Source organism: Parasteatoda tepidariorum, chromosome 2, assembly GCF_982258835.1.
Source record: "Parasteatoda tepidariorum strain Cologne lab strain chromosome 2, Ptep-v5.0, whole genome shotgun sequence".
In the NCBI taxonomy this organism is placed as follows: Eukaryota; Metazoa; Arthropoda; class Arachnida; order Araneae; family Theridiidae; genus Parasteatoda; species Parasteatoda tepidariorum.
Window position 1 is genome coordinate 3,083,297 of NC_141756.1, and position 27,968 is coordinate 3,111,264.

A 27,968-nucleotide genomic window follows, 5' to 3' on the forward strand; every position below is an offset into this window, starting at 1 on the left:
ATTCTTAATTCTAATTTCAATAACAAAACAAAGAAATAATTTATTGAATGATAAATTATAAAACAATGTTATATACAAAAATAAGCATGTCATAATTTGCTAATGATGTGCACAACTTTGTTCGAAAATTCTTTGGGGTATTCCATGTGAATATAATGGGTAGCATTTTCAAATTCAAAGAACTCTGCTCTTGGGAAGTACTTTTTTATGTGTTCTTTTTCATTTCCTCTGAAAAAAATATAACCTTAATTACTAACAAGATAAGAATACTCTATTAATTCATCTAATTAACTCATAAATGTCAGATTTTATTTACTCTTCCTATTTGCATAGATATTTGTAGTTTATCTACGGTACGAACTCCCCCCGCCACAAAGTCTGAGGCCGTCTGCTACTATGGAAACAAGAATAGCGCCTTTCAGGGAGAGTAGCTTCTCCTCACTCTAGGGCTAACACAAATTGGAGAAAGAGATTACCTTTGCCGACCCGAGTTCTTACTTTAGACAAACTATAATTGTATTTTTATTAAACTTTGCAATACTATTCTCAATTTTTAGTCACTATTGTTTTAAAATTTTATATCAGTGTATAAGACACTAAAATTTTTTACTGAAATGACGAAAGAAAGAATTATGATTTTTATTTTCAAAACTAAGACATTTTAATGCGATCTTACAGGGTTTTTTTTTTAAATACTTTTTCAGTCTTCTAATAAACAGTCTATATTTAATAGGAATTCTTACTTTAAATAATTGGATGTTCACTGAATAATATGAGCAAGTTGCTTAAATATCTTACATTAAAAAATGCAACATTTTAATTTGCCATTTCAAGACACCTATTTAACCAATCCCAAAGAAAATAAATTATCAAAAATAATTTACTTAATGACTCAGACAGAAAAGTTAAACACATGCGATTAATTTTTTTTAAAACGCTCGTAAATTAAAATAAAATTGGCACAACAAAAATTTATTAAACTTTTTCTCTTCAAAAAACTCTTTTTCAGATTTTTACATTGTAAAGATCCTTTAAAGATCAAAATAGCAGAAGGAATGTTTAGGCGTTTAGTGTAAATTCTGCCAAAAATAACCAAATGAGGCAAATTTTATATAGTTTCAAGAAACGAGTTTCTTAATTTTTAAGTCTTTAATTTTTTTTCCTGTAATACAGTTTTTCCCATGTGGTTGCTAAGAAAAACAATTGGGTACTGTAGCGTATCAGATATATTAAAGAATTGTTCAGTTTTTTTATAAGAAACTTTTATTCACCAACAACACAAACAGTTACAAATATGAATTACCCGTAACGGGATAGTGAGAAGATCATAAAACAACAAGAAAAACCCGTATAAGGAACTCAAATTCCAAACAAAAATTATTCTAAAGAAAACCAACAACTCTGTCGTTCTAAAAATTGACTTCTAATTTTATCGTCTGCTTTTATTTTTTTAAATTTATCTCTTTATGTATGCTTATTTTACTTTATTTATGCTTTTGCCTGCCCGTAATTTTTATGCTTTTGCAAACCAACTATATTTTTTTATATTTTTAGACTTTATAACTCCTCTCTCTTTGGAAGAACTTTTCCATAGCTAATAAAGGAAAAGTTATTTATGAACTTATTTGTGTTTTTTTTTTTTTTAAACTTTAGGTTGAAACTAATACATTATGTTACAATCAAAACATTTCACTTTTAAAATTACATTTTCTAATTGGGTATACTATCGCCTACGTCACAGGTTGTGTTAATCCTACTAAATTTAACCAGTGAACGGCATTTTCTGCGAGCCTGACATCAAGCCACAAATAAACAAACGGAATGTTCGATCTTTTAAATAGCTGCTCGCCAGATTATATTGTATTAAATAGAAAAGTTCGCTTTGTAATAATTGATTTTGTTGTTTCATCTAAGTAACTCAATGTTTTTAGTAAACATATTTAAAACTCAGTTTATTAAAAATTAAATTTTTTTTTTCTCTTCTGACAACGTGAGACATCAAGCCAATTAAACTTAACGGACATCATTCCATAGAATCCATATTTTAAAAAAAAATCAATGTTTTCAAATCATATTAAATTAGCGCGTGTAAAATATTAAACAACAACCACTATCTTCCATTCATTTAGCATTGCACGATAGTATATGTTATTCCTACTAAAATTTTCGAAGTGGAAGTAGTTGTGCTTTTTTATATTATACCCAATTGTCAAATTAATAGACAATTCACTTGTAACTCAATTTAGATATCAAACTAAAATATTCAAAATAAAATTATAATTAAATATTATAATTTAACTTCACATAAAATAAATATAATTAAATATAACTATTTACATATATACAACAATATCTAAAGAATGAAGCTAACCAGATTTTTTTTCTTTCAAAGTGCTTATTTTTATCTTGGTATCTCACTAGTTTTAAATCCAAACAATATACTTAAAATTTTTATACATCATATAATTAAATCCAAACTCAATCTTATTAATATTTATAGACATAAAAAAATAACATAATTTAAGAACACTAGCACTTTTCTCTACAATCAAATTTGTTTAACACCCATGTTTCATTATTTTAAATAATTTCTCAAATTAAATTTTGGTTGGTTTAACTTCAATTATAAACTAATTTCTTTACGAGTTCGTTTTTTTCCCCTTCAAATTAAGTCATACATATGAATAAGTAAATAAGACTAAACTGTATCAACATCAATAAGAAAAACAAACATTATTTACAAATACCTCCCCATCAATTAACTTTTGTCTGATTAAAATCAAGAACTTAAAGATACTCTACTGAGACCATCTGCATTCTTGTTCCTAGTGCCAGCTCTATACACAATTTTAAAATCAAACGGTTGTAGTGCTAAAGCCCAACGCATAAATCTGGCATTTGAACTAGCATTTGTTTCAAGCCAGGTTAGCGGCTGATGATCAGTCTGAATAGTAAACTTTTGCCCATCTAAATAATGTAAATAATTTTTGATAGCAAAAATTATACTGGCGCATTCTTTTTCCTTTGTACAATATTTTTTTTTCGGACTCATTAAACGTTTTACTCAGATATACTATGGGGTGTTCATGGCCTTCATTATCTAGTTGTGTTAATACCACACCCATACCAATTTCCGAAGCGTCTGTTTGTAAGATAAATTCTTTTTCATAGTTGGGAGAGAAGAGTAAAGGTGGGATCGTTAATTTTTGTTTTAGTTTCTTAAAGGCTTCTTCGCATTCGATAGTCCAGGTAATTTCTCCCTTCTTTGTTTTGCCTTTTAAAGTGTCTGTTAATGGCGCAACTAGAACAGAGAACATTGGTATATATCGACTGTAATAGCCTGCTAGTCCCAGAAATGCTCTAATCTCAGTTTTGGTCTTAGATACAGGGAATTCGGCAACTGCTCGTGTTTTTATATCAGAGGGTTTTCTATAGCCTTGTCCGACAATATATCCAAGATAAAGAACATGATCTTGTGCAAAACGGCATTTTGAAGGTTTCAATGCAAGTTCTGCTTCTTTAATACGCTGCAATACAGAATTAAGATGTTCTAAATGAAAATCCCAGGTATCTGAGAAAATTGCTATATCATCAAGGTATGGCACTGCAAATTCTTCTAAATCCTTTAGTAGTCATGCCATTAATTTGCTAAAGAAAATAGGGGGCACTCTTTAACCCAAATGGAAGTCGTAATGGTCTATAAGTTCCGAAACTGGTAACAAAAGTAGCTAATCTTTGAGCGTTTGGCTTAAGCTTAATTTGCCAATATCCCTTGGCGAAATCTAAAAGACTGATAAATTTCGCCTTGGCTACCTCTGCAACTCGGTCTTCTATGTTCGGAGGTGGGAAATATTGTGTTACAGTTATTTCGTTGAGACGACGGTAATCAATGCAGGGCCTTGGATCTTTATTTGGTGCTTCTACTAGGATCATAGGAGAAGTAAAATCACTCTCACCTAAATCAATAATTTTTAAGTCCAACATTTTCTGCACTTCAGTTCTTAAAATTTCTGTTTGTCTGGGTGAAGTTCGGTAAGGCTTGGAAATAATTGGCTTATTTGTACTAAGTTGAATGTCATGCTTAATTAAATTAGTTTTTCCTTGGTTATTTTTAAAACTTTTCGAATATCTTCTTAAAATATTCCTCAATTGGTTGATTTCATGTCCGTTAAGGAGATCTTCTAGGTGACTGTCTTGAATCATTTAAGATATATCAAATTCATCTGGAGTAATATACACTTGCGGAAAGTCAATATCTTGTTCTAAAGAAAGTGTCGCCGAAGATCTTCATTTACATTTAAAGAATCTTAGAGAATCCGCATCATATTGGCGAACAGCTCACAATGAATTAATTGCATTTATTTGTTGCCTTGGTCCTCCAACTTGGTTTATTACTTTGAGCTGTAATGATTTGCATTGGTTGGATTTGCGCAAAGCCCTATTAATTGCTGCAGATGGCAGACCCGATGAAGATACCAGCCAATTAATTATTGAAGAAGTGCATCATTTGATTGAATTGTATCCCGTTGTGTTGAACCGCCATTTTTCTCGTCGTGTCAATGCTTTTATGAAACAGATTGAACAAAAGATAATCTTCTTGGTGGAAAAATCGTTGATTTCCGGTATCGAGTTGAATTTCAGAACCGAGGAAGCCCACATGTTCACCTTGTAGTATGGGCTGAAAATCCTCCATCTTTTGAAACACCAGAAGGACATTCGCACATCGATCAAGTGATTCCATGCCACTTACCAAACGAAGATGAAGATCAAGATCTAAGAGCACTTGTCAAACGTAATCAAATTCATCGCCATACTCGTACATGCTACAAAACAATTCGGATTCGGAAACATGTCGATTTGCTTTTCCTCGCCAGCCATGTCGACAAACTCGGGATGAGCCCCCCCCCCCCAGTTCAAATAAGTTCATTCGAAATGGAGGACGATTTTGTACTCTAAAACGAAAATCCAATGAAAAATGGGTAAATAATTATAATCAGCCCATTCTTGAGTTTTGGAATGCCAATATGGACATACAGCCTTGCGGGTCAAATGAATCAATTGTCCATTATGTCTTCAAGTATATTTCGAAGACGGAACCAGCAAATGTAAATGAAGGTGTAACCCAAGCGATTCGGGAGATTCGTCGCGAGGAAACTAGCATCGCTGCAAAGCTCTTCAAATCGTGCATGCGAGTATTGAAAGAGCGACAAGTTTCTGCATCAGAATGTGTATATCGACTCTGCCATCTGCTACTACGCTTAAGATCAATAAAATGCGTTTTCTTAAATACAAGAAAGCCTGATGAACGATATCGAATGTTGAGATTTCAAAATAATGAAGCAGTTGGACTTTGCTCAAATTTATTTGAGCGATATGCTAATCGTCCAAGACAACAAGAGCAGGGCTGTGATTTCCCAAATATGTGTCTACTTGAATTTGCGATGAATTTTGAGGCTTTTTATGCAAAAAAGCGGAAGATAATGAAGAAAGTATTGATGCAGAAGAGGAAGAGCAACCAACAAGACGAAAATTCATGAATCTGATCAACAACACAAAAATGGTAATTAGAAATGTTTCAGCTGTTGTTCGAATACCGTATTTCCAAATGTCGAACGACCCAGAAAATTATTTCTATAATCTGCTGGTACAATATGTACCATTTTACTCTGAGAATGAATTAATTGATTAGCATATTAATGCTCGCGATGCTTTTCTTTCTCGAGATGAACAATTGAGACAAACGAATGCGTACCTTGAAATTCATCGTGCAAGATACAGACAACTTGAAACTGCATTCAATCAGGCGCATGCTTTCAATATTTCGAAAATCCAGAAGAAATTGTTCAAGCAGAACTTGAAGATGAAGTTAATGAACAGGCGATGACAAATGAGCAGTTTCAAAATGTCTGTGCTGCAATTAATTTAAGACAGCGAGAATTATTCAACACCATCACTCTCAGCATTCAGAGTCAACTAAATGGAAGTCCGAGTCGCATTAGAATGTTTATCACCGGAGTTGCTGGAGTTGGCAAAACTTTTACTTTTAATGCATTGAAGGAACAGGTCAATCGCTCTTACGGCAAGAAAGCAGTTAAAGTTGGCGCAGTGATCGGTGTAGCTGCAAGACTTGTTGGTGGAACAACAATCCACACATTATTTAAATTCCCAGTTAAAAAAGACGGCAAAATAATAGGAAATTTGGCATCACTTACTGGTAACTATTTAAGGGCGTTACGTAATCAATGGAAGGACATAGAATTTCTACTTATAAATGAGATTTCCATGGTTTCTTACGAAATGTTTTGTATGATGTGCTCGAGATTACGACAATTGAAAAAGAAAGAAAATGAACCATTCGGTGGCATCAACATTATGGTTTTTGGAGACTTGTTTCAGTTGCCACCTATTCGTGGAGCTCCGATATTCGACCAGACTACAAGATTTATTCCGGCAACTAGTTTGTGGAGAATCTTCAGCCTTGTGGAGTTGACAGAGAACATGCGACAACAAGGTGATACACAATTGGCCGATCTGTTAAATGCTCTCCGCGTATGTGAGTTGAAGGCCCCACATTTTGCTCTATTAGCGTCAAAAATGTTGACAGATATCTGGCGTTTTTGACTTAGATAAAGCAATTCGCATATATCTTACGCGTCTATCACGCGCATAACACAGCCGTCCTTGAACGATATCGATCTCAAGGAGTGCGAATATTCAGCATTCAGGCTCGGGATGTTTTAATAAATGTGATAAGAAATACAGACAATGCAAACATAGATGACATCAGCAAAACTGGTGGATTAGAAAAGGTTTTGGAAATTTTCAACGGAGCCAGAGTGATGCTTCGTTCTAATATTGATATAGAGAAAGGACTTGTGAATGGTAACATGGGCACTATCACTGAAATTATCTCGCCTTTATTTCGACGTGATCAGGTCTACGATACCGTTCGATTCAAGCCGTTCGTGTCGACTTTGGCAGAGATGGAATTCATTTTGTCGTTGATAAGTGAAAATAAATAATGCGGACGCCTTTTAAATAAAATCAATCAAATGAACTACAAGTTCTACAGATGAATGACAACAAATACAAAACTTTAATCTTTTAATAACTAATAATTTAGCATCAAAAACGGATTCTAAAAAATTATAATTCTAAATTACAACAAAAAAGAACAACAACAAAACTATCTCCGGTTGCCACGCAACCTAAAGAGAAATATTAATACAAATAAATCTAAAGAAAATTAAAGGTGGCGCTTCTGTCAAATATACATACGTTAATGACTTAAAATCTTAAACATACTCCCACCTTTGCAAAGTGATATTATAAATAGCACTTTGAAACAAACAGTTAGCATTTCTTTAAAATACAAACTAACTCATGTATATTGGTCACCTTTATATGAAACTAATTAAAAAATATTCAGTCATTATATAAATAACAAAAGTTCATAAATCTAAGCGTTGCGGAATTTTTATGATTCTTCCCAATCTGCCTTTGATAAGAGAATTCACTTCCAAATTATCAGGCACATCAACGGACTTGAGAATATTATCAACTTCCAAGTTAAGTTTCTTTGAAGACTTTTCCAGAACATCCATATCGTTCTTTGCTGATAGCTCTAAAGGAAAAAGTCTTTGGAAAGGTCGGATCCTTTCTCCTTGAGAGGTTCTTAATCTGGCTACTCTAGGAATACTGTCCTTTCCAGGATAAAGCTCCAAGACAATTCCAAGAGGCCAATCTATGCGTCGAGCATTATCTTGTCCTATTAAAACAATATCACCGATGTTTATAACATCATTCCTTCTTATTCCCTTGTGCACTAGCTGAGCAAGATATTCATTTCTAAATCTTTGTTTGAGATCTTCACATAACTTTTGCAAAAATTTTACGCGTTTCAACATAGAGGTTCGATTCACAAGGTCTAGATCGGGAGTTTCGTTGCTGTTGCTACCTTCCCCGTATATAAATGTTGCCGGAGTTAAAGGTACTAATTCAGATGGATTATCGTGAATGTAGGTCAATGGTCTGCTATTTATAACCGATTCACAGTCACATAAAATTGTAGTTAGTTCTTCATAATCCACAACAGATTTACCTAACACACGACGCAGAAGAGTCTTAAGCATTCCAACTATCCGCTCCCACCATCCACCCCACCATGCTGCTGTGGGTGGAATAAATTTCCAAACTATTTTCTGAGCGGTTGAGTATACAGCAATTTTGTCCCAATCTAAATTCTTTAAATAATTGTTTGCTCCTACAAAATTCTTTCCATTATCCGAGTAAATGACCGATATTCTACCTCTTCTTGCGATAAATCGTCTGAATGCTTGAATAAAAGCATCTGTAGTGAGAGACTGTACTAATTCAAAGTGAACTGCTCGGTACACAGCACAGGTAAACAAAACGATCCAAGCTTTTTCATTCGATTTTAGATACAGAGGACCGGCATAGTCCACTCCAGACACTTGGAAAACTTTTGTCTGAGTAACTCTTTCTCTTGGAAGGGGCGCAAAAGGAACTTCTACTGGTTTAGCTTGATGACGCTTACAAGTCACACACTTGGAAATAACTTTATTTACTAACTTTTTAGCTTTAAGAATCCAGTATCGCTCTCTGAGTCTTGAGAGTAAGATGGAACGACCTGCATGCATCGCTTTTATATGCTCTTCACGGATTAATTCTAACACAACACTGTTAGCAGGTAAAAGGATTGGACATCTGAAATTCTCATTCTCATCACTATGTACCAGTTTGGTCTTGACTCTCAGAATATCACTTTTATCTCGAAAAGCTTGTATTTTGGCGAGAAATTTATCATCTTGGAAATGCGTTGTTTGCATTGACTTAAAAATCACACTTTCTGCCTTTGTTATCTCCTCACAGATTAAATTTCCCTTCAACTTATCCTGATGTGAAACGTTGTGGACAAAACGTAGGATCCAAGCGACTACTCTTACATTTCTGCTATATGTTGAAAAGTAATTACACCATATTTCCGTTACTTCAATATTTACCATGGAAATAACTACTTGTTTTCTTTTTTCCAAATTTACCTCCTCTTCATTAACGGAAATTTCGTCAGCTGCTGCAGGCCATTGTGTGTGGGAAAGATGTAGCCAGCTGGGGCCCTCCCACCACTTCGAATTGCCAAGTTGTTGAGCAGAGCAACCTCTACTTGGTAAGTCTGCGGGATTCATAGATCCGGGCAAATGCCTCCATGCTTTTACTGGAGTCAATTTCCTGATTTCTTGAACTCGATTTTCCACAAATACACCCCATGTGTCTTCTCTTTTAAGCCAAGCTAATACAGTTGTTGAGTCTGTCCAGAAATGAACTTTGTCCGTCGGAAACTGTTTTACTATTTCAATAGACAGACGAGCTGCAATTGTGGCACCAAGAAGTTCAAGTCGAGCAATCGTTGTTTCCTTTTTCCCGCTAGGTGCAATTCTTGCTTTACTCTGAATCAGGTGAACTTGAACATTGCTTTCATCTTCTATTCTCAGGAAAACTACTGTGGAATACGCAAATTTACTGGCATCACAAAAGAAATGTAATGAAATGCGTTCGTAACCTTTGTCACAATGTAACCACCTTGGGATTTCTATGCGCTTCAGATATTCAAGCTGACTTAGCCACTTTGTAAAATCTTCTCGTGTTTTTGTGTCAACTTCATCGTCCCAACCAATTTTAGCTTTCCACAAATTTTGTAACCATAATTTTGGTCGTAACGATACCGGGCTAGTTATCCCCATAGGATCAAAAACTCTGTGTGAGGCAGCTAAAATGCTTCTTTTGGTGATTTTTTCATGTTTTGTATCTTTCATATCAGGAATATTAATTAACAGAGTATCACTTTGTCTATTCCACTTCATTCCCAGAATATTGGTCTCACTAGAATTAGGCTCTGATGGGTTAGTAGACTCCCACCCTCGTAAATCAAATTGTCTTTCAGCCATAATATTAGTAGCAACTTCTATAAATTGTTTCAGCTCTGATTCAGTTTTCACGCTTGTGAGGCAATTATCTACATAAAAACTGCATATTAGTTCCTGTATAATCTCCTTAGGATATTTTTCATTCCCTCCCATTGCTTCTTCTAGTTTATTATTCAAATGGTATTGAATAGTAGCTCCTAGCAAAAACGGACTACAAGAAACGCCAAACACAACTCTTCGATGACGAAAATGTTTCAGCTGTCCATCTTCTCCATACCATAAGAATCGCAAGAAATTTCTATCATTTTCATAAAGACTTATTTGCAAAAAAGCCTTACGTATATCAGCTGTTACGCCAAATTGATATCTCCGAAATTTATTTATCATTGAGGGAATTACTTCTATCAAATTTAACCCTTTTTCTACACAATCATTTAAACTAGGAACTCCTTTTCTCTTAGAAGAAGCATTGAACACGGGCCTGATTTTAGTTGTGCTGCTCTCCTTTATCACAGGTCGATGAGGTAAGTAGTGACAAGGTATCCCCATGTCTTCTTTTGGAACCTCTTCAATTATTTCCTCTTTCTCCCAGTCCTTGAACACTTCTCCATAGGCATCATACAATTTGTCGGTTTTCAACTTGCGTGTTGTCATTTGCAATCTCTTTAACGCCAAATCATAATTATCTGGCAAAGGCAAATGCCCATCAAGCCATGGCAGACTAACTATAAAACGGCCGTCTCCTTCAACTTTCACTGTATTTAAGAAATGTTCCATTGAGGCTTCTTGCATTTCCTCTCTAGATTTTTGTTCTGAAGGATCTTTTATTCCTAAAGAATCTAATCTCCACAGCTCAGAAATATCCATTTCTTTTACTAAAAGTGAAGTAACCAACATTGCGTTGCTTGACGGTAAATCATTTTCAGGTGCTTTCCCTGTTAAAGTCCATCCCAATAGTGTCTCTATTGCTACTAATCCACTTGCCAAAACTCTTCGTTTTCCTGTCATAAGTTTTCCTATTACGTCAGCTCCAAGCAGAATTTGAACTGGTTGTGACTCATTTCCGACGTCTGACAACTTTATATTCATTTCTTCAAGCTCTTTTAACCAGGGTCCAAAGCTAACAGGTGTTATACTATCACAAATAGATGCTTGATCTAAAGCTTCCATGTTACAAGTCAAGTTATTCTCTGGATTCCTTAATCTAATTCTATAACACGTGTGTTCAAATTTATCTGATTTATGACCACCAAACAAAGAGTGTATGAGAGTTTCTTTTCTCAAAGGAACATATTCCATCTTTTCAGCCAAATTTTTTAAAATATATGTTCTTTGTGATCCAGAATCCAAAACTGCTCTCACCACAATTTCTTTTCTATCAGATATCAGCTTTAGTTTCATAGTTTGAAGGAACACTTTCGGACCGTATGTGATGTTGGACATGTTTATTTCAGAACTTTCACTTTTCTGCCCAGATTTATCGGGTTCACGATTTTTTGCCGCTAAAGATCCACACATTAGTACCACATGTCTTTTACCGCATATGACACATTTTATAAAAGCTTTGCACTTACGAACTGGATGTCCTTGCATTAAACAGGCAAAACAACATTGACTTTCTCTTACTATGTTCTCTCTTTCAGCTAAAGTCATATTTCGAGCGGAAAAGCAATCTGAACTTTTATGTTTCCCTGAACAAAACACACACACTTTCTTCAAATCTTTTACATCTGTAGTCAATAGATTTGCCGCTGTTGGAAATCTTTTTGTTGGCAAATCTCTTGCTTTCTTTTTAAAGGGTTGGCGTTTTTCATCAGATCCCAAGCCAAAACCTGACATTGCCAAATTAATTCTTTCTTCACCTTCCGTTTCTGCCTTCAGAAAAGCCATGATGTTCGTTAATCGCTCTTTGGCGTCAACTGAAGCAACGCGGGAAGAACTTCGGTTCCAGGCTTTTAGAAACTCTTCTTGGAAACAAGATTCTACCATAGGGAATAGTATTGAAGCGCATTTCTCGGTCGTAACACCTAACGTTTCTAAAGCTCTAAGATATGACTCTAGTTTGTCATAAAGGGACGTCATAGATATCCTTTCATGCTTTTGAACGGAAACTATGAGCTTCAACAATTCCCTAACATAAACTTCGACCAAAAGGTCATCCTTGCCAAATCGGGCTTTGAGGCTATCTACTGCTTTGGTATAGTTTGCAGCTGTTGGAGGAAAGCTTTCTACAACTTCTCTTGCTCTAGATCCAACAGTTGTAGCCTGAATCAGGTATTGAAATTTGTTTTCAGGGGCAATATCTGTATCGTTATTAATTTGTTCAAATTGTCCCCAAAATGGTAGCCAATCTTTTAAATCCCCACTAAATTGCCTAAGTTCTAATTTTGGCAAATTAAACTGCTTTCTGGCACTGGCACTAATAATATTTGGCGGAGACTCACCGGTTCTTTGCGATGTAGCTTGAATTCTCGCCAACTCCAGTTCATGTTTTCTTATACTTTCTCTCTCTTCATATTCTCTTTGTTTCTCTTCATATTCTCTTTGTTTCTCTGTTTCTTCATATTCTCTTTGTCTCTCTTTTTCTTCATATTCTCTTTGTCTCTCTTTTTCTTCATATTCCTCCTTTTGTCGTCGATCATTGACAGTAGCTACCAATACACTTGTTACAAAATCTGGATCAGCTAAATATTCTTTACTTTTCAAAATGATCGTTTTCAGATCCGCTACAGTAGCTTTTTGAGGTAATACTTCGCCAATTTCTTGGGCAACAATAATAAGATCTTCCTTTTTAAATCCTTTTGATGCTAAAAACATTTTTCAAATCAGAAGTAGCGTATCAACCGTCCTGTCGCGGACGCCACAAAATGTCGTTGATAAGTGAAAATAAATAATGCGGACGCCTTTTAAATAAAATCAATCAAATGAACTACAAGTTCTACAGATGAATGACAACAAATACAAAACTTTAATCTTTTAATAACTAATAATTTAGCATCAAAAACGGATTCTAAAAAATTATAATTCTAAATTACAACAAAAAAGAACAACAACAAAACTATCTCCGGTTGCCACGCAACCTAAAGAGAAATATTAATACAAATAAATCTAAAGAAAATTAAAGGTGGCGCTTCTGTCAAATATACATACGTTAATGACTTAAAATCTTAAACACATTTAATCAAGCCAAAATCCACTCAATTTCGAGCCCTCAGAAATTATGGAACAATCGAGTGAACACAACTCCCAATAATACTGTGCTGGGCCTGCACAGTCCATAAAATGCAAGGGTGTAACGGTGAGCATCTCTTCGCCAGTGACTTCCTGTCGTAAAAAGATCATAAGTTGTTCAAGAAACCTTTGGCTGCTCTCAGAAACACCATCTTTAGTACCTGGCGTGGAAGACATTCTATGTCTCTCCCAGGCTCTTAAAACATCTTCAGGAAGACAAGATTCTACTAAAGGTGATAAAAAATCAGTAAACTTTTCTTTAGATCTACCTAATCTGCCCAGGGCTCGTAAGCGTCGTATAAATTTGACAAATCTTCACTTTTCTTGCCACAGACAGCATTCTTAACAACTAATTTTAGCAACTCTCGAACGTAAACCTGCACTAACAGATCATTTCTGTCAAATCTTTCTTTAAGGAGCTCAATCGCTTTGGGATAATTTTGAGCCGTTGGAGGGAAACTCTCTATTAAGCTAGCTGCTCTAGAGCCAGAAGTTATAGCTTGTATTAAATATCGGAATTTGTCTTCCGATGGCATTTCCTTATCTTCATGTATTTTAGAAAACTGGTTCCAAATTCCTAAAAAAGATTTAATATCGCCGTTAAATTTTTGAAGTTCCAGCTTTGGCAAACGACACTTTCTGTTACTTGGCGCGTTTTCTGCAATGACGCCAACACTATTTTCGATGCGTTCTAATTTTGATTTAAATGAAAGATATTGATCTCTATAGTTTTCATCCTCACTAAACTCTTTTATGTATTCCTTTTCATCATCCTTTGTAAGATAATTTAATATTATTTCTGTAATAGAATTCTGTATTGATTCCAATCTTTGAAATTTATCGGATAACTGAGAACTAAATTCTTGTAAAATATGCGTATTAACTTCTTGTTTATTACTTTCTGTAGAAATAACCTTCGTAAAATTCGTAAACGCAGCTCTTAAAGTTTTCCGCTGTAGTTTTAATGCTTCCATTTTATCAATTTTTAATAAACGTACAAGTTTTTAGTAAACGTAACAATAGAAACCAAATTCGTAATAATAATATTAGGAATGGTACCTTTCACGGATGCCAAATGTTCAAACTAAGAAGCTGATATACGTTTTCCAATGGTTTATTAAAACATATAATACGGCACATAAATGCTATTTACAGAAGAATTAATATTTCCAGAGAGTAACAAAGTTTTACGTAATTCTTTAAAGCAACGTAAATTTAGAACACAACAATTTTCTTATTGCCAGATTACCAAACATTATCTATCTCTTTTTCATGGAAATAGAAAATAAATATCGTTTGAGTCACAACAACTCTCGTCTTACTCGAATTTTAGAAGAAAAAAATTTATTAGCAGCTTTAAGTTTTATATTTCAAATCAGTTTTGTTTGCTTCATTCATGTCAAGTAAGTTTTGAGAATGGGCCTTTTTTTTAAGCACTTAAAACATATCGGCATACATTTCCATCTTCATATCTTTTGAAGCGAAATGAAGTTCCTTAAATCAAGTGTATTTTTTCGCCTCAGTTTTCTAATATTCTTCTTCTAATGATGGTACTGATTCTTTTATAATCATTTTTAGTTTTCTAAGTGTGACGGTACTTTTCATATCTTTTTTATTTTAGCCTTGCTACAAATTATTCCGGGAAATTGGTATTTTATACATAATTTTCGTTCATTTTTATTATTATAATTTGCCATCCTTCCTAGTTTACTTAACATTTTTAAATTTAGAAGAGCACGTTTTACATGAAAGAACACGAAAGATTAAACAGAAAAAAAAGGTAGGTTAATTATAAACACTATTATTCAGCTCTATCAGAGTGCCAAATTTCAATGCAATTAAATAAAAGGAATGGGGAATTTCTCGGGAGACAAAGAATTATTTTGTATGCGTATAGATTTCTTATGGCACATTATCAATTAACAAGCCTAGCGAAATATTATCAACAAATAACTCACACTAATAATGAAGATCGGCTCCCATAAAGAAAATGTGCTGGTCCATGATACTGGCCACTTGGTTCATCCATTAGATTTTGACTGTCTTGCAGAGATTTCCTAATCCGTTCTTTATCGAATTTAACATTAAGTCCGCCATCTTCTCGTCGGACAAAAGGAATTTTCATATCATACAAATCAGGCGTCTTAGTGAAAGGCCACTAAATAGGAAATAAAGAAATACCGAGCTATAAGCTTGTGATTTACTTAGATATTATATCTATGGTGTCAACATTTGAGGTTTTTTAAAACTAGTTCGGCGATATATTTTCAGATCTCAAAAAGTGCAAGACAAAAAAGAAATGAAGGAAGGCGTAACAGATGTTGAGCAAATAAATTCTTATATTCTAATGAGAAGAGGCATTTGTAAGGTTAGAACATAATTTTCTATATTCTAATAAGTTCTAATGAGAGAAAACATATTAGATCTAATAATTTTACTGTACATCAATATTTTAAGCTTTTCAAAACTAGTCCTATATATCAAATTTGCAGATCTTAAAAAAGCGAGAGGAAAAAAAATAAGAAGAGAAATATTTCATTCTAGACTAGATGCTTGGAGCAATTTCACACACAAAAAAATTAACGAATTAACTTCAACATTAAAAAAAATTTTAAAACCAGTGCGATGTGTTTCCAGAACTTAAAGAAGCGAGAAAAAATGTTTCAAAGGAGAAAAAATAGTTTTCATCTAGGATTTTGAAATTAGGATAATTTTTCTCAGAGTACACTGAAGTCTACAACTATATTAAGAATTATAATTTTAAAAAAAGCATTTCTCTTTCTTGTAAAAATTAAAAAATACGTATTTTGGATTAGGCTAATTTTCACAGAAGGTTTAAACCATTACTAAAAAGTAAATTGAAATCATTGATTATGTTGTGTTGATTCACAATTTAAAATATATCTTACAAATGAATTTTTTATCGATGCAAATACACTCTAGAAACGTAATTCAATACTGAAACTTCACACATTTAGTGTAATTTAAATCACCGCTAATTTAAAAACTACCGTCTGAAATGATGTCTAAAAATTCCTGAAAGATTAACGCTGATAAAAATTATTTTCGAAAATTACAGTGAAAAGGTTTCTTGAGAATTCATGCAAAAATATCCTTTGTTTCAAATGGTGCTGAGTATACTGTCATGTAATAACAAATAATGGTCCTCTCTATTATTTTATTTTATAACCGTTGTTGAACAGTCGACGAAATTTTTGGGTTTGCGACTACTAATGTGCAACTACGTAGCCTTGTAATTTTAAACCCAATCAAGAAGACAAGGGAACTCCGGGATCGAGCATTGGAAGAAATTTGCTTTCGTGGAGAACTTTTGATGACTAATCTGCATTTACGTTACAATCTGCATTTACGTTTTGACTAATCTGCATTTACGTTACATGGAGAGGAAGACTACGAAAACCTACCACGATTAGCCTGACGGCAAAGGGACTCTAAACCATGCTTCGTCTACCATTGAGGATATTTCACGCCAAAACTGTAGTAGGTGCAAGCCGGATTCAGATTCGTATCGACCAGACATCATTGAGATTCGAACCCGGTTCACCTCATTGGAAGGCGAAAGCTCTATCCCTGAGCCATCACGGCTTCCCGAGATCACCACAATGGCCCTGAACATAAGAAAAATGGACTTTAGGAATACCATAGAGGACGTTCACGATGCACGACTGAATCCAAGCTATTCCACAGAAACAGTATTATTGGTAGGGTATTAAGATAAAAGATTCAGTTTTTGATAAATTATGATTCAATTGTTACTTCAAACTAGACGAAACAAATTTGTGCATGTAAACAAAAAAATCACCCCGATTGCTGATTGATATTTCAGTGACACCATATGCAAGTTATATAGTTATCCTAAGTGATGGGTAAGGTTTAATAATTTTAATTGAAATTACGTAAATTTAAAAATAAGCATTTACATCGTTTAGCCGATGTTAAGAGAAATTATGGCGGCGTGAGCAAAAAATCTACATCTTAAGCTCTTATATTTCATAAATTTGCGTCATCAAAATTACAAGTGGGTGCACTGTAATACGATAGATGAAAATGCGTACTCTTTTTCTTCGTAACGAAATACTAAGAGTGACAGAAACAACCCAAAAAATACTTTAAGAAGTTATTAGTGTGACTTACGTTTTGTTCTGGAATGTGAGTGAATATAGTATCAAGAAGAAATTTGATAGCCTCTGTATCATTCAAATGACCGGGGATGCTTTGAATCAATAATATACGCATGTTTATCGAATCTAGAATGGACTCACAACTTTTTTGGGAAATTGTCTTCGTGAACATATCTTCTACAATAATCATTTCAATCCGTTCCGGCTAAAAAGAGAAAACAAATTATCGTAATAGTTCTCAAATGGAATTAATGTTATAAGCGCAAAATAACTTAAATGATTAATGCATAAAATAGAAGAAAAAAAATCGATCAGTATAAAAAAGAAATACATTTGGTTGTATTTATTTTATAAAAAAATGATCCATAATTACTGCATTCATTGTATATATATATGGGTGATTCTCATGAAATATGACAATTCGCTGTACCTTGCTCCAAGATCTACTACTATAATACTAAAGGAACTTTTTTTAAAAAAAAAATTAATAAATAGCATTGCTGTTAGCATTTTAAAATGACTTTGCACTAGCATTGACTGTTTTGTATACTTAAAAAATTTAATTGAATATCAAAGTGTCATTTTCCTGGCATGTCCCAAACAATGTTTCCAATAATAACTAGCTTCAAAACTTCCCATAATTTTTTCAATATCTAATTTTTTTTATCTAACCGGTGTAAACATTTCTAGAATATGCGCAGAAGATATTATTTACAAAAACTTCGTTTAAAATAATTTTTTCCGTCAATAATTTGTTTGTCCCAAGAAAATCTTTAATTTTCCTGGCTACTTTTATTTAATGATTTATAAACAAAATAGATAGAGCCAGGAATCAATATCTTATGTTAATAGAATGATTAGATACATTCCTATATGTACATGTCTTGTTGCATGAATAAAGAACCAATTTTCTGGTTCAAAATCTATTTCAAAAACTTTTTCAAGGTGAGTAGGTTTTTGTGTTGTCATTTTCCTGGCTTCTTGAAATCATTAATAACATAAACTACATAGATTTATCTGAGTTATTTTAAGAAATCCTGTTGTTTTCTGCAGAATATAAACGTCTTAAGCCAAAATATAAAATTAAAGTAAAGATATATGCTATAAAATGGCGAATTTGTCATTATCCTGGCTTATGAATGCCACGACATTGAAGTGTTACCAGAAATTTTTTTTAACTGCTAATACTGTAAGGAGGGAAAGAAAATATTAACCTAATACCAAGTTTATGTATGATTGTAATATGCTTGGATCTAATCAAAGTTATTTATTTATTTAATGATTGATTGCCCGTAACATATATATATATATATATATATATATATATATATATATATATATATATATATATATATATATATATATATATATATATATATATATATATATATATATATATATATATATATATATATATATATATATATATATATATATATATATATATATATATATATATATATATATATATATATATATATATATATATATATATATATATAATATATACAAATTATTGCTTAACTTACTTTTTTCAGGGAAGCTCCTATAGCTGTGATGCCGCCCATACTATGCCCAACAATTGCAGCTTTAGGAATGTTGACTGTATCCATAAAATGAAATAAATCATCAATATTCACTTTAAAATTGAAAACTTCACAATATTCACTCTCTCCATGATTTCTGAAATCAACAGCGAATGCCTAAAAACGTACAATATAAATTGAAAAACCCAAAATTGAATTCGAAAATAGAAATTTTTAGAAGAGAAATTTTTAAAACTTTAGAAGCGGGTATGTAATTTTAGATAATAAAATGTGTTTAAAGCATTTGTTCATTTCTTATGCTATGTGCTGATTTTTGACATAAATTTATAGTAAAAAAATTATTCAGTCTGTAATATGTTTCGTTAATTATGCCTATATATTTAAACTTCCAAAACTTTCTTAATATTTAAAAAAAAAATTATTAGAGTCATGTGAGGTTAAAAAAATTGAATTAAAAACACTTAGTTCACAGTTATTTAAATTTAAAAAAATAGACAATTAACTTTTTCCTTCACTTTCTATTCCAGAATTTGCAACAACTTAATTGTAAAAAATTATCGTTCTTTTTACAGACTTTTTCTGTATATTGGACAGTTTAAAGCTGTATGGGTAGACAAAAACGGTTCTTCTCAGTTTTTCATTCGATCCATTAACGGATTTAAACCGTCCATTCAAATTCTAGTTTTTGCTAAACAGATTTGCTTAAAGTTCGATTTTTTTAAAAATCATTTCTTATTTTTATTTTTATTTTTGCTCTTATTTTTTCAGAAATTATTATCTGGTTTTGAATATTATATAAGTAAAACTACGATACAAATTTAATGTCAAATCAATACTCTACCTGATTATTAATTTTTTTAAGATATAATTTTTCTTTAATTAATTTGTCGAACGTTTTTATACGAATGGACCATTATAGTTTAAAAAGTTTTGCTACCTTTATTTCAATAAGTAAGATTTTTAAGCAAAAAAAAAAAGGTCAGAGATTTTTCTCCATAGTGCTGCAATGACCATAGAGTAATCCATAGAGCTGCAATGACTTAGGGGACAAAGCGCATGTTTCAAATCCCAGCGTCAACTGATAGTGCGAATGCTGCTTTTGGCTCGCACCGACCATAATGTTGACTTAGTTAATTTATCAAGTTCTTTTTTTTTCAAATTACAGAGTTTTTTTGCTAAAGTATTAGAGGTTTTTGTTAAAATAACAGTACTTATCTGCCAAAAAAAAAGGCGTCTGTTTTGAAATACCAGTATTTTTCTGTGAAACAAGCAATTTTGCACTTACACACCAGCTAACAGTTTTTTTTCGTAAGTTTAACAATTAACAGAAATCTGGGCTTTATTTTATGTAAACAGAATTGGATTAAGTTAACCTAATTTCCTTTCTCTCCACATTTTCCTCCTTTTCGTTGCAGTAATCTTGCTCGTTTCCTACTCCAGTACATTGTACTGAAACATGCGGGTGTTGGGGAAAGAGCAAGATATGTCAAATCCATGGTAACGAATGATGCAAATGTGTGATGAATGGGAAAATCACGTAACCATAAGACGACTACTTTAATAATAAAAGATATAGATAGAAAGCTCCTCTTGCCATTGTAGTTGGAAGGAAACGATAGATTTTCTAAAATTGTCAGAAAAAGAAGGCTGTAAAATTCGGTTATCACATTTGGTGAAATTCTATTAAGCTTATTTTTCTTCCACTGAGGATATCAGCACTGTGGTCGGTGCAAGCCAGGTGCGTAATTCGTATCGACCAGCCTTCACTGGGATTCTAACATGATTCACCTCATCGGAAGGTGAACGCTCTATCCCGTTACGGCTCCACGAGAATAATTTAAAATCATTCTTTAATTACCTTTCGTTTTGTTCCATCCGCGATGGTTTGAGGAATATCACCCCAATTCTCTTTCGCTCCTGTGACTCCGTGAAGGAATATTACAGGATTCAACTTATCATCTGTACCAGTTGAAGGCTCAAATACCCTGTAAGCAAGTTTGGCTGGCGTGTAGCTATCAAATAAAGAATGTTGCTTAAATCCACTTCATTGTTTTTATTTTCAAAACTTACATTCATGTATAGTTTTTGAAAAATAAATTTAACGGTCTTTTATATGTAATCGAAAGAAAAAATTCATTTAATAATAAAGGGAATTTTTTATCAAAGTATTATTACTGTTAATAGAATAGGCATTTTAATGAAATTTAGAGTTCATTTTTAAATGAGATTTAGCATACATTAATGTTACTTTCAATTTGTAATAACACAGGGCTCATACGTACTTCGAAAAAATTAAAAAGTGGTAGTATTATTAATATAATGTTTTTGTAGCTACCAGAATATTTTATTTTCTCTAAGTAAATATATATAGTTCAGAAGGTGGCAGATACGAAATTTTATTTTGATAATGGATGCTAATATTAAGAAATTTTCATCTTCTTTATAATAAAATTGATTCTATAACATATTCTTTTGAGACTATTTTCGCTTAAAATATTTTCAAAGAAAAATAGTGTCAAATAACATTCAACTCTATTTATTATACCAATCATAAGAAACGTTGCAAAAAAGGTATTAAATGAATACTATGACCAAAATTAAGAATTGAATTTAATAACTTTTGCTTTATTGATCGGAATTTTACACGATAAGACTATTCTAACGTAAGGTCCTAAAGCAATCTAAATAGGGTCCATTTTTGAAATATATTAGATAAACATATAAGTACTGCAAAATAGGGTTACTTAATACCTGAGGGGAGATGTAGTTGTCTCACACACGTTTTATTTATTTTTTATATATTACATCTCGTGATAACAAAAATTAAGATAACAGTTCGGAAACTTTTCAACAGTCTTAACCCACTGGCGGTTAAGGAAATGGGCAAAATAGGGAGAATGCTTCTCCCCTACACACAGTTCCCCTATCAGTTAACATGGAAAAAAGGCTATAAACATGTAACAGTAACAATCATTTCTGTGATTATTAATGTGCATTGATCAGCAAAAATTGACATTTGACTGCGATGCTTTTGTATAGTGGTGCAACTAAGTCAAATCTCATCTGAATTACATATTAATGGTATCAATAAGATAAATTGATAATTAGATTTCTAGTATTGCGAATCTAATAGATGTACAAATATCGATTTTATTTATCACTTTAACCAAAAATATTGTACTTTGGATTTTGACCAAGTATTAATGTTTGGTTAGATGTTGATCAATGATGTAACCATGACTGTGAAGTAAAAGTGATAATGTTTGTTCTAGCATTACAGTAGAAGAGGTGGCGAGAAATGAACTAATAATGCATGATGTTCAGATGTCGACAAGAGAAGAAAGGCCCTAGTTTCATCTAAGGCAAAAAAAAAAAAGCAGAACACTTAACATAATCGACTGAATGATGGTGAATTAGTTCCAGAGAAATCAGGAAGAAATAAAAGATCTCACTTCCAAACAATATTTCTAATATTTTATGTTTCATTAAACAATGTAATTACTGGTTTAAATAGAATTAAATATAATAATAGAAGTGATATTAATAGTAGAATTTATAGTAATAATGGAATTAATAATAATAATAAAATTAATAATGGAAATAGAATTAATAATAATTATATAATTAACGACAATAATGTAACTATTCATAATTAATAATTAAAATAATAAATTTTATTCCTTCATTTTAAATTTTTTTATTTTTTATTTTCAAACAAAAGTATTTCTAGAATATTAAATAACGTTTGAGATATTTCACCTGATTAAAATCACGTAGTAATATATTTATACCACAGAAAATATATTTTTAAGGAATTTCCTTCACTCTTTGGAAGGAAGTATCATATATGATTTTAATAAAAAGTTGTGAAGATATATATTTCGAAAGTATTCAAATCTCTACGGAATCAATTAAAAAATAACCTTAAAGGAGGTACCAAGTCATTTCACTTCGGTAGCTAAAAATTTCTTTTTTGGCAAGTTATATTTTTGACTGGTTTACATTTTGACTAGTTGACCTATAAAAAAGTGTCAAAGAAAGATGTCATTAAGGATTTTTTTAAACAAAGCAATTAAATAGTAGAACAAAATCATATTCAAAAATAGAATTTTGTTTTGAATAAATTCATTTCAATTTTGTTGATTTGAATTTTATAAGTCTCAAAATGTGGGTAAATGAGATATTTAAAACATCTTGGAAGGGAAAAGAATTTCAAAGTTAGTTTCAGTAATGATACTTCATTTTTTTGTGATATAACCATATCTCTACAATAATGAGCTCGAACAAAAGATATTTAACATTCTATTATGAAACACTCTTACCTAAAATTTATTCAATACATTCAAATTTAATAAATTTTGTAATAATATGTAATACATGCATATTATAACGAAATTCATTTACATGATTTAAAGCTTCTTAATTTTGCATGCCATAGCCGGAAAAATGGAGTAAATAACTTTAAATGCAGCTCTTAATCAAAATCTCTTAAAAATCCGATTTATGTATTATTTTAAAAAAAAAAGAATTCTTTTTTAAATAATGAACTATTAGTTAAATTGCACAAAAAAAATGAATAATTTCAACATAAACTAAAGAGTTTTTTTAGCTAATAGCATGATTGAATTTATGAGCATGAGTATGAGCTCAGCTTACGAAAAATTAATCCAGCTAGATAAGTATTAAATAAACACTGATCTCTCTTCCAATTCTTTCACAGTTTTTTTTTCGTGAAAAATCCGAACATCCAAAGAACTAATATCGCTAAATACAACAGCTTAATATACTTTTAAATCTAAAAATAATTCCAATTGAAATATATTAAGAATTACTAAAATAATGAATAATGTGGCATGAGTAATAACATTAATAAAAATGTTATTAAAGAAATTTTCAATTTTTTTTATTAGTTATTAAGATTTTTACTTCAAAGGTAATATTTTTTTAATGAAAAAGTAAGCTTAGTTTCAGAAGTGATAAGTATTCTCAAACTAAATATCAAGAAAAAATGTTTTTATATTTAACTACAGTTGTTGAAATATTTATAATTATAGTAAAATATGTTTAACTTACGTTTCCATTCTATAGAGTGAAGAATTTGAAAGGAATGCTATTTATTCATCTGTAATGACAAACAAGAAAGCTTCAAATGCTTGAAGTTTATACACTTTGAATGTTGATCACAAAAATTATCTGATAAGTATTTCATAACATGATGGATAACGCAGCTTTTATTTCTTATCATAAGACACAACTTGTTACATAAAAAGATTTTATTTCATTAAGCGTTTTGTGAATATCTCTATAGCCCAGAAATCCTGTTTTTTTTTATTGTGCGAGAATAACAATTTTGATTTTAAAAGTTTTTAAAAAGGAAGAAAAAAAAAATACTTTTTTTGTTGTTTCGTTCAAGTAGTTAACCTATACGTTTTGCTTCTAAATTTTTCTCTCAAAAATGCCTATTCTAAATAATTGGAAACATTTTGAAAGCCGGGAGACTTCATTGATAATGTCAATTTTAAACTAATAAAGACTTCAGGAGAAGGGGGCTATAAACATTACACTTCTCGGATGCTAATAACTAAATCCAAGAGCTTTCCATGCTCTCATGATGAAGAAGCCTCTGACAAGAGACTACAACTCTGTAAAAAAAAAAAAAAACTCGGTAAATCTTTAACCAGTATTTGGTGCAAAGTTTCTCCTTATCCCAAAGTTTAGTTAAATAGAAGATCATTTTATTTTAGTGACACCATATATATTGTGAAGTTTGATCGATAGTGCAACTGACTGCGCCGAAATTCGGTAAAAGAACTTTGACGGTTACTAAACTGAACGATATTTGTTCACGACGCTATGTTTTCTTTACAACTCGGTGTTTCGGAAAAACTCATTCATGTTGTTTCAATATATCAATTCATTTAGGTCGGTAAAAGTTTTATTTGTATTCATTAGAGTTCATTTCTTTTATGCAGAATATTTAAATTTGGTTGGCTGTATAAAAGGGTTACAGTTATGTTATAAAATAACCTACTTCCGATAAATAGTTTTGTTACGGTAAATAACAATCTTGGCTTGCATTTGAGTGTTTTAAAAATGCCTATTAATGATAAAAATTTTCTCTACTTTTATAAAGAAAAAAAAAAGAATAAAAATCAATGTTTTGTTTATGCAAAACACCTACTTTTGGTGCAACCTTCAACTGATATTTGGAGCTAGTGAAAATACCAAACTATGGGAAAATTGAGCTCCATTTTATGCAGCCAGAAAATGAATAGTGACTTTTGGTGCCATGTGGCTCGAGATTTATCGCACTGTAGAAGTAAAAGTGATAAGAAACAATAAGTCTCTGCAGTATCTGAGCCTGGAAACCAGTTTATCTCTCACAACTTAAAAAACGTAAGTTACCCTTTTTAATACCTGAGATTTTCAATTTCTAAGGAATAAACCAGAATAACATTATAAATGTTATATTTATATATATTTATATAAATTTTATGTTTAAGAGGGAGCAACACAATAAAATTTTTAAAAAAAATAAGCGAAAAATTATTGCATTTTTCGATAGTTCATCCTTTTTAAGATAATTGTACCAAAATATGGAATTGATTTTCGTTAAAATATAAAAGTTATATACAAAAGTTATATAATGAAAGTTAATAATATAATAATATATAAAAGTTATATTATTATATATTAAGTTATTATAAAAATATGCATTTTAATAATATATGCATAAAAATTTTGCATAATAATATAAAAATTATGCATAATAATATATGCATAATATATGCATATAAAAATATGCATAAAAATTTTAGTATAATTCTATCATTTTATCTATTTTATTGAAATAATGCGTTTAAGTTATGTAATAAGAATTAACGGTACTCTTAATAAAAATAGTTTAAATTTCTACTCATTTAACCGTACTTTTTTTTAATTAAAGATCAAACAGAACTAGAAGCCGGCAAATATAATTGACGATATCTTTAAAATATTTAATAAAATAGAATCGTCAATAGTTAAGCTTCAAACAAAGTCATTTAACCTATCAGAAAATTCAATTTTGTGTTTTCGCTCATTCCGCTCGAATGGTTTGTAGTGGAATGTCGATAGCGACCTTCCCCGTGCTTTGAACTATTAGTATGCCAAATTTCACTGCTCTCGATTGAATAGCTTAGGACTCTATAAAGAACATTCCGACATTCATTTTTATACATATTGACAAAAAAAATGAATACTGATAGTCAAAATTTGAATATTAATTTTTTAATTTTGCTTTCACTATTATTAAATGTCTTCCTTATTATTTGGTAAGCAATAAGAAACGTTAAACTTCAAAAGAAAGTTTCACGAAATTTTGATTTCATTTAATATAAAAATAATCAATATTTTTTTCACATATCTATAACTTCATTATTTTTTAAATGTTTTCGAAAAAGCATTAAAATATATTTAATGCGAAGTTGGAATAAAAATCAAAACGGATTTAGAATCATTAAATTCTGAATGGAAAGACTAAAATTGAAATTCTAATAAAACAATTTATAATTAGGATGTTTCTTACCAACCTCTATAAATGTTTCGCAATCTTTTTTTTCCCTTCTTTTCTGACAATAAACAAATAGTTAAATCAAAATTTAAAAATATTGACTTAAAAGCAAATGAGATTGTCAATCCATGGTTTGAAAAATTAACTTCTATTATAGTTATTGAAATTTATTGGTAATTTGTATTCAACTTTGAATAGCATATGTTAACGAGCATCGTTTTACTTAAAATTTACGAAAAATATTCATTTACCGCTTAAAAACATTTCAAACATTCAAATCATTTACCATTTGAAAAACGTAAAATTCTAAAACTTTAAATAAATACCATTTCAATAAAATAGTGGATAAGAAAGGTAATATGTGATTACTTCATAATGAAAAAACGACACTATTAATTTTAAACCTATAATTTGAATTATAATAATAATATATTGAATTAATGATAAGTAATGGTAAATGGTAATTTCAAGTTACATCAAATAATTAATAAAAAAGGTAAATATCGTTATAACTTATTATTTTTGTGCTATTGACAGTCAAATATATTTGTATCTTCCTTGTTTTTTATTGGTCATAAAGAGAGATTTTTCTGTCCGAAAGGGACTTGGAAAAACGGCCAAAAAACATTTTTATGATATCTAGATAAATCTTTTAAATATATTATGTGTTCTAGTGCAAACAATAACATAAAATCATAAACATAAACACAATTCAATTTATTTAACATTCATCATTTAGCTTACAAATAAAAAGTAAATCAAAATGAAATTTATTTATTTTTAATATGAAATATGAGTGGTATAAAAGAAAAATAATTAACATAAAGACTTTCAAGTAATCAGTGAGATGATTCAAAAACATTTACTAAAGATTAAATGAATGAAACATTTACTTTCAACTGAATCAGTCACGAATAAAAAAGGAAATAATTAGATTAAGCACATTAACACATGTTTTTTTAAATTAATTTAAATTTGCTAAGGCTTGATAAATCACATTCTAATTTTAAACTCATATTTAATTAATTTTGTTGTTCACTGTTCTACTTTAAAACTTAATTTCAATTTTTAAAGCAAAAGAAAAGAAGTTTTTTTTTTCAGAAATTAAGAATACTGTTCTTGAATTACTTACCCTCATGTTTACGTGGCATAGTAAAACCATTATAAGAAAATGTTCAAATACAGGTTACACCTTTAACTCTAACCAGTGTGCGGAAACGCTTAATACGTCTACCTTAATCATTAAATATCAATTCATTGTTTATTGCAGTCTTTCCTAGTTACTTATTCATTTTAAATAAAAGAAGCATGAAAAGAATACTTTGGAGTTATGCCATCATACCTGGCTTATCTATATTTTAAAAGCATAAAATATTTTTCGGCAAGTTTTTCAATTGCATGACATATATTTTGATTTAATTTTCGAAAAAGATATTTTCGAAAATCAAAAAAGTCTAAAATAGAATTGTTTTTTTTTTACAAAATAGAAATCAATTCATCACAACCAATCAAATAAGTGATAAGAGATAAAACTGAAATGTTATCTTTAAAA

General features: G+C 31.0%; 1 protein-coding gene across 2 annotated transcripts; it reads right to left on the reverse strand.

Annotated features, from left to right (window-relative positions):
- Positions 1 to 20: 20 nt before the first annotated feature.
- LOC107439693 (sn-1-specific diacylglycerol lipase ABHD11) lies at positions 21 to 27,956 on the reverse strand. 2 transcript variants are annotated; one of them, XM_016052371.5, is made up of 7 exons: positions 27,549 to 27,956; positions 23,938 to 23,986; positions 20,723 to 20,876; positions 18,847 to 19,020; positions 17,331 to 17,522; positions 15,134 to 15,333; positions 21 to 228 (listed from the first exon to the last, which is right to left on the reverse strand). In XM_016052371.5, exons 2-7 carry the CDS (start codon positions 23,943 to 23,945, stop codon positions 90 to 92), a joined length of 867 nt encoding a protein of 288 aa, XP_015907857.3. In that variant the 5' UTR covers positions 23,946 to 23,986; positions 27,549 to 27,956; the 3' UTR covers positions 21 to 89. The 2 variants fall into 2 exon arrangements, with proteins under 2 accessions (XP_015907857.3, XP_042901129.2); XM_043045195.3 differs by lacking the exon at positions 27,549 to 27,956 and adding an exon at positions 25,046 to 25,120.
- Between the last annotated feature and the right edge of the window lie 12 nt (positions 27,957 to 27,968).